At 34.8% G+C, this 13,956-nt stretch overlaps 1 protein-coding gene across 3 annotated transcripts in view; it reads right to left on the bottom strand.

Moving 5' to 3' along the window:
- Positions 1–6,796, bottom strand: part of LOC128237151 (anoctamin-4-like) — a 48,205-nt gene extending 41,409 nt beyond the window's left edge. For 2 of the 3 annotated variants that reach the window (XM_052952419.1, XM_052952420.1), the window contains exons 1-2: positions 6,424–6,796; positions 5,017–5,070 (exon numbers count right to left, since the gene is read on the bottom strand). In XM_052952419.1, the coding sequence (XP_052808379.1) occupies positions 5,017–5,070; positions 6,424–6,475 (106 nt within the window). In that variant the 5' untranslated portion in view covers positions 6,476–6,796. The remainder of the gene's footprint in view (positions 1–5,016; positions 5,071–6,423) is intronic. The other variant, XM_052952421.1, reaches the window with a different exon arrangement.
- Between the last annotated feature and the right edge of the window lie 7,160 nt (positions 6,797–13,956).

Raw genomic sequence — 13,956 nt, 5'->3', positions numbered from 1 at the left:
CATCAAGGAAAACATTCAGATTAAGTTTCATAAATATTGGATCAAACATAATGCCTTTAGTGTGTTCCAAAGATTTTTCTAAGATTTGACCTATTATGATTGACCCTATAATTGACCCACTTTTACAAGATGTCAATATTTCATCAAGGAGTTCATTCTGACAAAGTTTGAACATAATCTGACTAAACTATAATTATGCATACTACCGATAACAATGAATTCTAATACTATGAGAATACCCCCTTCAAGGTGACAACTGAGATCAAAGTGCCGATATTAAACACATCTAACAGTATTCTAATGTATCATTGCTTGTTCTGTTGGGTTATCCAAAATGCTTGTTATGGGTAATTAATCATACAACACACTTGCAAAATGTACCCTAATTCTTACATGTAAATATCAAGGAAGAGGAAGAAACAAATGATCAGTTCTGTGTCATATATCTCATTGATTGTATCTCATTGTCAGAACAATGAAAACATCTAAAAAAATATTCATTTGAGGAATTAGTAATACCAAGCACAGTAAACTAAATTCAGTGGCAAGAGTACAGGGCTTTTTCTGACCATTTTGGGAAAAAGTCCCTAGACATTTTGGGAAATTTTGTGTCGTGAAAATGCGGAAATTTTGAAATTTTACAGTGAAAAGAAATAGCTGTCTAGTCTCCTGTGAATTAGGAAATGATTTAATATTAGTTTATTTTCCCTTTAAAAGACCCACAATGGCTGAAATATCAATCCTTGGGAATCATGACAGATAATATTTCATATCTCTGAATGTGATGAAAACAATGATTTCTGAGTTCAATTACTAAAAAAACTTCACATCACATAATTTATTAGGATGTTGAAAATGAACCAGTACAGGTAAAAAGAATTTCTGAAAAAAAATATTTTTATTTTTTTTTATTTTTTTTTATTGGGATTTTTTTCTGAAGATTGGGAAAAATATCTTATATTTTGCTTTGGGAATGGGTCCGATAGTCGGACCCGGACCCGTGGGTACTATAGAAAAAGCCCTGGAGTAAACTGTTTACAATTCTCAGATACAAATGAGTATATCAAACCCTCATTCAGCCTATAAATCTCCTCTAAGAACCAAGATAAACAATCTTGAAACAAGACTTCAACTACATTTTGATTATATGCAGACTCATGTATGAAATCTTTATGTTACTTCTTGTGAAAATAAACATAAAATCAAACTTTTGGTGATATTCATACTCAGTGATATTCTATAGTTATTTTACAAACACATACATTTTCCTACATTATTGTACCTTCAAAAATTCTTGAATTAAAGTTTGGTGCCCAAATATCTGTTAAAAATGTATAAAAAAGTGTGGACTTTAAATGGCATGATACCCTGTAGTGTAATATTTATTTTTTTGCTGTGAGTTAATGTTGATATTTGAAAGTGAACAAGTATCTTGATAATATTTAGTGAACACCTGAATGTTGTTACTAACCTGAACAAATATACCTGAACGTTGTTACTAACCTGAACAAATATACCTGAATGATGTTACTAACCTGAACAAATATACCTGAATGCTGTTACTAACCTGAACAAATATACCTGAATGTTGTTACTAACCTGAACAAATATACCTGAATGTTGTTACTAAAGTGAACAAATAACTGAATGGTACTAAAGTGAACAAATAACTGAATTGTACTAAAGTGAACAAATACCTGAATGGTACTAAAGTGAACAAATACCTGAATGGTTCTAAAGAGAACAAATAACTGAATGGTACTGAAGTGAACAAAAACCTGAATGGTACTTAACTGAACGATACCTGAATGTTTAGGTACTAAAGTAAACAAATACCCCAATGCTGGTACTAAAGTGAACAAATACCTGAATGTTCAGGTACTAAAGTGAACAGATACCTGAATGCTGATACTAAAGTAAACAAATACCTGAATGCTGGTACTTAAGTTAACAAATACTTGAATGTTCAGGTACTAAAGTGAACAAATACCTGAATGTTGGTACTTAAGTGAACAAATACCTGAATGTTGGTTCCTAAGTTAACAAATACCTGAATGCTCAGGTACTAAAGTGAACAAATACCCGAATGCTGGTACTAAAGTAGCCAAATACCTGAATGTTGGTACTAAAGTAAACAAATACCTGAATGCTGGTACTAAAGTAACCAAATACCTGAATGTTGGTACTAAAGTAAACAAATACCTGAATGCTGGTACTAAAGTAAACAAATACCTGAATGTTGGTACTTAAGTTACCAAATACCTGAATGCTCAGGTACTAAAGTGAAAAAATACCCGAATGCTGGTACTAAAGTAACCAAATACCTGAATGTTGTTACTAAAGTCAACAAATACCTGAATGTTGGTGCTTAAGTGAAAAAATACCTGAATGTTGGTACTTAAGTGAAAAACTACCTGAATCTTGGTACAAAAGTGAACAAATACCTGGACGTTTATACTTAAGTGAAAAATACCTGAACATTGGTACTTAAGTCAACAAATACCTGAATGTTGGTACTAAAGTTAACAAACACCTGAATGTTGGTACTTAAGTTAACAAACACCTGAATGTTGGTACTTAAGTTAACAAATACCTGAATGTTGGTACTTAAGTTAACAAACACCTGAATGTTGGTACTTAAGTGAACAAATACCTGAATGTTCAGGTACTAAAGTGAACAAATACCTGAATGTTCAGGTACTAAAGTGAACAAATACCCCAATGCTGGTACTTAAGTGAACAAATACCTGAATGTTGGTACTAAAGTTAACAAATACCTGAATGTTCAGGTACTAAAGTGAACAAATACCTGAATGTCGGTACTTAAGTGAATAAATAACTGAATGTTCAGGTACTTAAGTGAACAAATAACTGAATGTTTGTAGTAAAGTGAATAATGTTGTTAGTAAAGTGAACAAATACTGAAACGTTGGTACTTATGTGAACAAATACCTGAATGTTGATAAATGTATTCTCTAGCAACTGTAGGAAGGAAATAGATACATGTATGATGTAAGCTTAAGATAAATGGAATGAATGTACATGCAAACACATTTGGAAGTGATACCTATGCCACTAATCAATTTATTGATCTCTAGTAGACCTACATAGAATTTCCATAATTCCTGAAAAAATAGGAGCCTTAACATTACCTGATGGGAAATACATTCAGAATGACAGTTAGCTACACTGTAGCCCTGTTATCCTGGAAAACTGATTAACCTCCACAAGTATGTTCCAAGCAGCTTTGTATCAAGCTCCAAGCCCATTAACTGTACTACAGAATTCTCTATGCACTACAAGGAAACACAATGTCATATAACTCTGATTTCAAATTTTTCCACAGATTTCTAAAGGATATCACAAACATGAGAGTACATTATATGAAGATATAAATTCCCTGAATAACACTATATTATCCATTTTATGAAATGCTCACATAAATGAGATACACAAGTTGATGCAATAACATCATAATACACAATCTATTTTCAAAAGCAAAAATGAGATGTCGAATCACTGAGCTACATCATAGACTGTGATTGTTTGTAGAATATCAGAAACATGTATTTCAAAAGTTAACAAATCCTAGAACAAACAAACACATGAACATTACTAGTCGATATTCCAACCAAGTATCAAGTTGGCCTCTTGACAGCAAATTTATCACCAAATAGTGACCTGTCAGTGTTTTATCATTTGCAAGTATGATAGCTTATGGATTCTTGATAACCTGACAAATTGGTGATAGGCGAGAGTCCAGATAACACATATAAGGTAATGATCAATAGCAATACCTATAATGAGATTTTTCCCTGAAGAGGTAGGAAAACCACCCAGTCTTGTATAACACTAATATAACTGGATTTAAAGTGAATATCAAAGCACATACTGGATTTAATATACTTGTACCATGTTTGAGAGTGTTATCTTCAATGTTTTTGTCTAAACATTAACGCCCATATCAGAGAGGGCACATTTAGAATGGGCACAACCTTCAATAAACTATTACGGTATGCGGATGAATTAAAATGCTATCAACATTATTATACAACATGCTATTTGTTGAAGTTGTCCTTGACAATATGGTGTTAATAGTTATATGTTACCTGCAACCCTTGTGGTTAAAATTATATGCTTTTGTTAAAGCGCTGGTGAATAATCTTAATAAATCTGCTTGGGGTTTTCCGTTAATATTACATTTATAAGCACTGCAGACTTCATACAGAAAGATAGCATTTGTTGCTGGGGAAAATATAGCAACTCCTGGATGTTATTAAAATTTTAATATTTTCAAAAATTAGACTTTTCGATGAACAAGCCAAAATTCTTTCATTATAGAACATGGCATCTGTAGTTCAAACATTAGTCCTGCTATATTAAACAGGGGTGGATTCAGGATTTGATGTTACTGAGGGCGTAACCTTTTGACCTGCCCCCGTCCCTCAAAACTGAAATTTATATGGTTTAAAGTATAGGCAGGGGGTTTGGAGGACACCCCCATGAAAGTATTTGTCAATTTCTAGTCTGGTGCATTTTGTTTTTTCTCCAATATTAAATTTAAAAGTTTAATTGGAAAATGATATGGGGGAGGTTCCCCCCTCCTCCCCTGGATCTGCTAATGTAAAATACAGAAATTGAGCAAGCGGAAAAAAAGCATTTAACCTCCAGTTTGTTCAGTTGGGGGAGCGTTTGCCTAACATAATCAAACTATTCTGTTTGTATCCCTGTTGCAACATAGCGCATAGACTGCAAGCGGGGGAAGCAAACATTTCCGCAAACATGTTAATTGAGCCAAGCGTTATATGATTTCCACTCTTCTTTCTGCAGGCACGGCTGGATTGCAATATTCACCACAGAATTGACAAATCAGGTGCATAATGTTCATCCTTAATTCTTATTTGACTAGGGGACATGCACATAAATATAATTATAAATAGGGAGAACCAACACAACATGGTATATATGGGTGACACCTAACCATGGCATGCGTGCAGTTTTACAACTAACACTTACATACAGATCCTGGCAATGGACGATATGATATTTGGGTGACATGATGGGGTTTTCCTGTACATAGAAACACAAAAAACATATACTAATAATACTACTAATAATAACTACTGATGCAATACATGGTGATTACCATATACCTATACTATTTTTTACAAAACATGTATACTCGGTAACATTTAAATACAATCACATAATTATATACCATAAATTATAATATCAAGAATTGTTTTCGAATGCTTCATGAACGGGTATCACGATCAGATCTATAACGTTAGTTTAGAGCTTTTCATTAATTTTCGTCTGGTTTAAGAGAATAGGAGATTCTTCCTCAATAAAGTAATGTCATCAAAGTTAGTTTTATATAACAGCAATTTCTATGATAATAATAAATTTACCCATGGGACATAATGGCTTTTACTGAGATTGATAAATGTCAGGGATACGCTACAGCACGTCATGGATATTGTTTGTGTGATTGTAACATTTAAGTAGTAAATGAATTTTAAACAAACAGTTTGAACAATGATAACTTTTTAATGAAAACTGAATTCAAATTTTGTTCTAGTAATTTTGAAACTTATCGCGTACAATAATCTCTGTTCTTCCAACAAAGATGAGCGGACCTATTGGTACAAACTCTTCCTAACGGGGTAAAAGTCCTTTAGCAGGTATATTTTAGTATCAATTAACTTATTAAAAACACTCAATTTCCAGTGACCTACTTTTCATGTTTGGGGGATGAGTGAAAGCCATTCTGCTAGCAGGGTACAATTTATTTTACAATCTTCTATTTGTACCAACGGCACCTATTGAAATACCTGCGCATCGCGGTAAGCCGCATTGCGGCAATATGCAGTGTGCATGTTTTCGGAAATTGCATGCAGTAGCAGCAGATAAACGCGGTGATAACACGCACCACGGCATTGGCTACCACAGAAACTATCCCCACAATTTACCACCATAACGCAATATCTCCCGTGATAGCACACTCGCTTCTCACCTAAGCGACCTGGGTTCGATTCCTGGCCTGGGCACACATGAGTTTGATTTTTGGTTACCAAGCCGGACAAGTGGGTTTCCGACAGGTACATGCAAATGACAACACCAAAACCTTGGAAAGACATCAACATCTTTCATTGTTACATAATTGCACTACTGATTTGGTCAATATTGTATTATATAATGTACATCTTCTTGCAATTAAAATGATGCAAACAGGAGCCTTATAATGATTTAAAGAGGGTTTTTTGTTCATTACAAACTTATCTGCTCATATATATTGATTTAAACATACTCATTTAACAGTTTAAGATATGTGTATTGTTCTTCTAAATTGAGAGCATTATAAAATATTACGGAACATATCTACTTGTGACTAATTTCTAAAATTAACAAACAAATGCTTACCATTAGCAGGACCTGCATTTGCCAGCTCAAAACCAATTGCCTGATGATCCATTTTGGAGTTTATTTCATGTCCATTCCAGAAGTTATTTCAAAAGAATTCAGTCCAGTAGAACTTTTCAACCACCTACTCAATGTAATATGTATTTATTTAACGACCCCACCCAGGCCAAATATAGATTCAAATCTGCCAGTTGGAAATATTTCAAAATTGCAAAGTCAAAAACGCTGTTACTATGATTTTTGTTGCCTGTTTCAAAACATTTTTTTTATTGTATATAACAAACAACAAGAACCTGGTTTAATTGTTCGAACACAGTCACTTCTGCAAAGTGAAACCAGATTCGTTTTGCTTCACTGAAGCGATTCGGCAATATTATTTTTATTTTTTTGTTCAGAGTAGGCGGTAGCAGACAACGTTTATCTTTAAAATGTTAAATGCAGCGGTTACAGAAAACTAATATTTCACGGAGAGAAAACACATGTATTTTACAGCACGAAGACCTTCTTTCAAATGCAAAGCCTATTCAATTATTTCGTTCGAACACTTTAGCTTAATTTAAGGACCAAAAGGGATTGGCAATTTTCCGATACATTATAAAGGTCCGTGCACGCAAATAATATTTTCAAGAGATATAAAAAGTAATAAACACTTTGCAAGAACTATGCACATCATATGATCAGACACATTCGTAGCATACTTTTATACTGTTACACCACTGAACACTGAAATGTGTGTGCCCATTTTTTAATGATAGTAATTGTTTTTAAATATGGTTAATAGGTCGGTGATTTTATAATGTGGGTATGTTATATCAGTACCGAGGTCGAGGTCAATATTTCACAATTAGTGACATTTAATCCTAAATAAATACATGTATAACAGTCCCGGGTCCAGAAAATCAAAAAGTAGTAGTGATGGCTTGTCTGCGGTAGAGGGTACTAGTCCCCGTAGAACCACTGCTTTCCGATTTTGTCACAAAAGCAAGGGCAAGTTGTACGTCCATATCTTATGTATACTGATAACATAAAGTAATCTTTATTAAAGTCGGGTCATTATGATAACAAAATCATTAGCTCAATGAGCTTTTTCCGACAAGTATATATCAGCCGAACCCCCACACGCGTAGAGCATGGCAATTTTCCTTTACCGAGTCAATCTCATAAATCTCTTCATTCTCCGCACCATTATTCCACAGTTAATATTTCGGAAGTCCCCTCCTCAGCTCTAGGGACGCTGCCAGTGCCATCACACACGCACACTAGACGTCCATCCGAACGTTACGTATCTTTAGTGTTTTTTCCCAAATTGTTGGATATGTTTTTTTATATTGAATGGGCTTTATAGATAACTACGTAAGAGTAAGGCTTATGCATTTCCACTTTCAGTCGGATGTTTTTATTCATCTTTTAGTTCATTTAGGCTCCACGTATTGCTATTTTTTCATATCTACTATAACAGGTTTTGGACAGTACGTGTGTCGTAGACCTGACATATCTACGAGGAAATAATTGCTTGTTTATATGTATATTTTGATCATGGCGAAATCATATTCCAGTGAGAACATTTCATAGCTTTCTTCTATGTTTTTAGTATTTATGTATACCATGTTAATTTCATTTATTTCAGGGATCATTCAATTTGATGATCTCATATTTTACCAGGCCCGCCAGCATTTATCTTTAGACATCCACAACTGTACACTTATCTGTGTGTATATTTGATAATTTTACATCTAATAATGTACGAGACATTTTAAATGATGATGGGCGGTGTGTCGACAGGTTAATTCCACCCCAACAATACAAGTTGTAATTGCCATTTGTTAAGTCCATGTAAGCTTTATGTTTTTACAATGTTTTGTGAAGTGAAGTGTGATGTCTTAAACTGGTTTTGTATATTTAATTCACAATTTCATTGGCTGATATTTATATCTTCACCGTTACATACTAACTTTTCAATTGTAACAACTCGGCCATCTCCGGCAAGCTTCGAGACAGTCAATTCCTGTTGGATACTGGCCGGGATGTTCCGATTGACTAACTTTTTTCTCTCTAACAATCCCTCGCATAAACGTCCAACTACAAAGCTGTTCCTATACAGAACATATGTAATGTACTCGTATATCAATTTCTCATATCTGTTTTGAATCTGAAATATTATATCGTTACACAGCCTGACGAGTTGTTATATATCTTATATAGTTTACTATAAGTCTTTCATTTGTATCAATTAATATATTAAAAAATAATTTATCCCGTTTCGAATCTGTTTCTGTTTTATTCCAGCGCATGGGCGTGGCCATTGTATTGTACATATTATGTTTTTTTTTAACATTTGTCTTTTGTTCTATTATATTATAATTATAGGCCTTTCTATATGCTTGTAATAAAGCACGGATCCTGAAAAGTGTTGCTTTTTAATAACCGTCGATACAAAAGCCGTGTACAATCATACAGACAATTATGAAACGTTAGATGGATTAGAGCACTGAATAAAATAATAACATCAACAAGTTTTCCGACCTGTACGGCCAATGCACAGGCGCACGGTTCCGGTAGTTGACATATCACTGTATAATGGTTTGTTCTTTTCATAATATCAATTAAGGATATGACAAAAAAACATGTAGCCTGGAGCGTAGATATTTTGTGCGTAACATTTTCTAGTGGTCCATAAACAAGTTTGTTAAAATTATGCCTCAGGGGTCAAAACTGACCCCGCCCCTGAGGTCACAAGTTTTTTTACATACTTGTTTAGAGAAATCTTTGAAATAAAAATAACCGTTGGGCCCATACCCTTGATAGTTTGTATGTAGCATCATACTTATAGTAGTCCTCTATTACGTTTATTCAGATCGTGCCACTGGGATCAAAACTGGCCCCGCCCATGGGGTCAAGTTTCCTATAGTATTATGCATGTGAAAGAAAAACTTCGTAAATATTCTTGTCTGAAATCGCTAGGGTTAGACCCTTGGTATTTTGTAAGTAGCATTATGCAGTGGCCCTCCACCAAGTTTGTTTAAATTATGGTCCTGTAAAACTATCCACGCCCTGGGGTTCACAAGTTTCCTATAGACTTATAGTGGGAAAACTTTGAACATTTTCTTGTCCGAAACTGCTAGGCCCAGACCTTTGATAATTTGTATGTATCATCAAATATAGAGTGGTCCTCTATCAAGTTTGTTCAAATCGTGCCCCTGTGATCAAAACTGGCCCCGCCCCGGGTGTCACAATTTTCCTATAGACTTGTATAAGAACATCCTCGAAAAAAACACTAGTCTGAAATCGCTAGGCACAGAGCCTTGGTGTTTTTATGTGGCAACATACCTTGATCATCTACCAACTGTGTTAAAAGTATGCCCCTGTTGACAAATCTGGCCACGCCCTGGGGCCCACACGTTTCCTAGTTGCTTATATTGTGAACTCATTGAACATCTTTTCTCGAACCACATGGCTCAGACCTTTGATAGTTGTTATGATGACCCGGAACCAAGTTTGTTCGAATTATGCCCCTGCATCGGATCAAAGCTGACCCCATTCCTTTTGAATTATTTTCATATTTTTTAAGCAACAGCAATGGAATTTGGACCATGTGTACGGTTTTGAAAACAAATATCAAAGATGTCCTTGGACGATATTGACTGTGTGTTTTTACATACTTTCTTATTTTTGAAATTTCAGCAATAAAAATTGAACCATGTGTACATTTTTAAAAATAAATATAAATGTTGTGCTTGGATGACATTGACTGTGACCTTTGACCTTCTCCCTTATTTTTGAAGCTACAGCAATGAAATTTGCCCCATGTGTATAGTTTTTAAAACAAACCAATGTTGATCTCGGATGACATTCAAACCTATTTCATTATTCTGAGGCTACAGCAATACAATTTGGACCATATATACAGATTTAAAAAGACAAGTCAGTGTTGAGCTTGAATGAGCTATAGATACCCTGACCATGTTTGCAGTTTTGCAAACAAATGTTAACATTTTCCTCGGATTTTCCTTATTTCTTTTGCTACAGCAATGAAATTTAAACCATGTGTACAGTTTTGGCCATCATTGGCGTCTTATTTTGAAATTCTAATATATATTTTTTCACTTGAGTTTTTAGAAGAGGGACATGACCTGGTTCGGATAAGCCTTCTCAATTCTTTGTTAAGTCTGCATTGAACAGCATGAAAGTTGGGAATACAATGACAATACTCAAATCCCCACCTCGAAATATACTTACATGCCAAATTTTATCACTAATTACAAGCGGTTTCCCGGTTACCCGTATATACATTTCACGCCCCACGGTTATCCGTCCTTGCCCTATTTTCAGGTGTAGTGTCGTTGGTACCTTAGTTTCATATGCCACGACATTGAACATGACGCATATGCTTCATCGATTATTTGCCTCAATAAACCTGTCCCCTCGTCTCACTTAAATTTTCAGCCGTTACATTCGCGCCCTCCGGTTGTGGTTCTTTGGTGACAACGATATATTGTCGCAACTTTATAATTATGGCATACAAATGTACATTTTTTACGTACATTTTATTGCGCTGCCATGGACACAGTTGTCAAAATGAGCTGTGCATTGTCGACTTTGTCTGTTTTTATTATGTGATGAGCAAGTGGCAGACCCGACTCCCTATCCATTGGTTGCAGGCAGCGTGTCAGAATTAACGATCAGAAAATTTTGGTCTGTTTGGAACGCTTCCCCCTGGTCAATTTGGGCCAGTTTACGACACTGGCCTTACACTTGTGCATTGTAAGGGCTGCGATAATGGTGCTGTAACATGAAGTCAAATCTATCTGTTCACTGGCTTTGATTTTGTTCGTATACTAGTAAATATAAACATATGTGCTAAATGTGCTAATGTTCTCACAAAGAACAAACTTTGATTAAACTAAACATTGCCATCGTACGAAATTCTGTCACAGTGGCCATGAGTGGCAAGTAAACGTGAATGGCAATACGATGATAGTAAAATTGTTGGAAACACTAAGGTATGTAGTTCAAAGAGAGAAGTTCCCTAAAGCAGTCCAGTATTGTTAAGTCCATGACTTGATTTCTAGTCCAGGGATAATGGAAATTCATGTTATAGTCTCTGTAGGTCAACAGCTGTGTCTAACAAGTGCGTTGGCCCTGAAACCATGTTACTTGTCTGACAAGATGATAACGTCGTCTAAGTGATTCTTGTTGCAACTAGCACGTACATGATGCAAGTTGTGTATGTCTATGTTGCTTTTACGTTGTGTGCCTCTGGTTCAGTGTTTCTTGTACTTAGCCTTGTGCCTCTGTTTATATTATTTTATTTAAATCTTGATCTAATCATGACCATCTTCGGGTTCAGCGGTTATATCCGCCCCCCCCCCCCGGTTCGGACAACCTTATTTCTGAAGACATGTTCATATTTTCTGTTTACTATTATGCTCGAAAATGCACTTATAATATTCTTCTCAGAAATCCATTTCAAGACGTAAAACTTACAGATAGCTCGATGGACATGTTCAAATACAACGCATGGAAGCATTGGATTACACGTGCCATTGCTTTTCAGAAAAAAAACAATTGTTAAGGTCTTGCTATAGCAAATTAGGAACTGCGAGAAAGTAAATTTTAAGATAAAATGCACCTTTGTTAGCAAAGCAAACTACCTGAAAGCTGGGACGATAATACAGAAATATTCCTCCCAGCCGAGACTTAAATCTGAGGAAATTACACCTGGTTAATAACTCACCTTTAAATCGAACGTTTACACGTGTATGATTATGAGAAAACACTAAATGTAACACGTACACCGGGGAGTATCACGTGATCTCTATAGTACATTGTCCGCACAACATGGCTGAAAAAACCGTCGATTCGACCACGAAATAAGGGGTATGCTCATTGTTACTGATATTTCAGGATATGCAGAATAGGCGCAGAGTACCCGCCTAATGATATAATATACTTACGTGCCTTTCGTTCGTCCGAGGGCTTCTTGGTTTAGGCCTGAAACTCGATACAAATTTTATTTTTGTATGTACATCGTCTGAACAAGTACTTTATTCGGGTATTTCAGCGCTAAATGCAAATTTAAGTCGAGATCTTCTACAAAAAAATGATTTAATTAGTAAATGTATCATTCGTGCCAAGTTTCCATTGTTTTCTCGGTGTTTTAAGAAAGTTATTGATTCCTTTCTTACCGAGTACACAGTCTGAACAAAATATTCATGAGTACATCGTCTGAACGTTTTTTTTCAACGCATCTATTGCTGTCACGAAGTCATTAGGACTTATTCTGAATACAAAATACTACGAAAAAGTACTAGAATATCACAGAATATCTCTTCGATGTGATAATGTCGTTACACAACTGATTCTTAATTTATTCAACGCCGTTTTTCTCATCTATACTTTCTTCTTTGTAGTTTGGGGCAACACAACAAGCGTTTCGTTCCTGCTCTTGCATGGTTACCAAGGGATACACAGATAAGAAGGTAATATAAAAAAATATAACAAGTGTACTTGTGAAGTATATCTGGTCTACTTTACACGTTATACGAATATAGTTTAAACCAATCTGTTTCAATCGGAATCGTACTATCTTAATGAAAATGAGTCAGTCTTTGGTTAACAATAGTCTTATAACAGTTTTTGTAGTTTTGTGTTGTTGATTGAATATTCCTGTAGTTGTATAATATTACCCTAAAATATATAGTTTAATTGTCGACACTTGAACAGGAATAAACTCACCATTTGCGATTCATATTCTTATTTAGCATTTAGTTTGTGTTCATGTTCTTGTATAGTAAAGTCTTTAAGAATTTAAAACCAACTGATATGTAGATGCAATTACATAAGTGGTCATTCAAAACGGTCTTTACTGAACTATTTTCTTGTCTAAATTGATCAACGAGTTTAACAAAATTTGTATTGCATGAACACGGATGAAATACTTAGTATTATTTTTATAAAATACATATCTGGCTGATGATTTACAGCGCTAAATACATGACACGTCCTTTAATATAGCGCTGATAGTTAAAACGTTTTTCAATGTTACGCCAAATGATATTATTCCAAACACAGTTATTACACTAGATATAAATTCAAAATATATACTATCGTACTTAGTTATTTATATCACATAGATGTCGCCGTCTTGAAATTACGTCGTTATATATATTTTTATATACGATCTATTACCGTTTAACTAGTGTAATAAATATGCAAGTTAGTATAAACGTATTTGACGTAACAAAATAAATAAATAGCAATGACAATATGCGCTATATATAGGGACGTGTTATGTATTTAGCGTTTAGTAGAATATCGAATTAGTGTTCTTTAAATACGAGAAGGCTCGTTTATACCAAATTCAGAAGAAAAACACTCGTTTTATACATTCCGTATTAAATGACCACTCATGTCAGATCGTCTATTTAAACTCAATATACAAATAATGGTATATTATTTTAGAATGCGCCGAAAGAAGCTGTCGTTGTCGCTTCATCGACAGAAGAAAACACGGGCGGAGAGAAACTCATTTGA

Source organism: Mya arenaria, chromosome 6, assembly GCF_026914265.1.
Source record: "Mya arenaria isolate MELC-2E11 chromosome 6, ASM2691426v1".
NCBI lineage: Eukaryota > Metazoa > Mollusca > Bivalvia > Myida > Myidae > Mya > Mya arenaria.
This window is presented reverse-complemented; position numbering and strand designations above follow the sequence as displayed.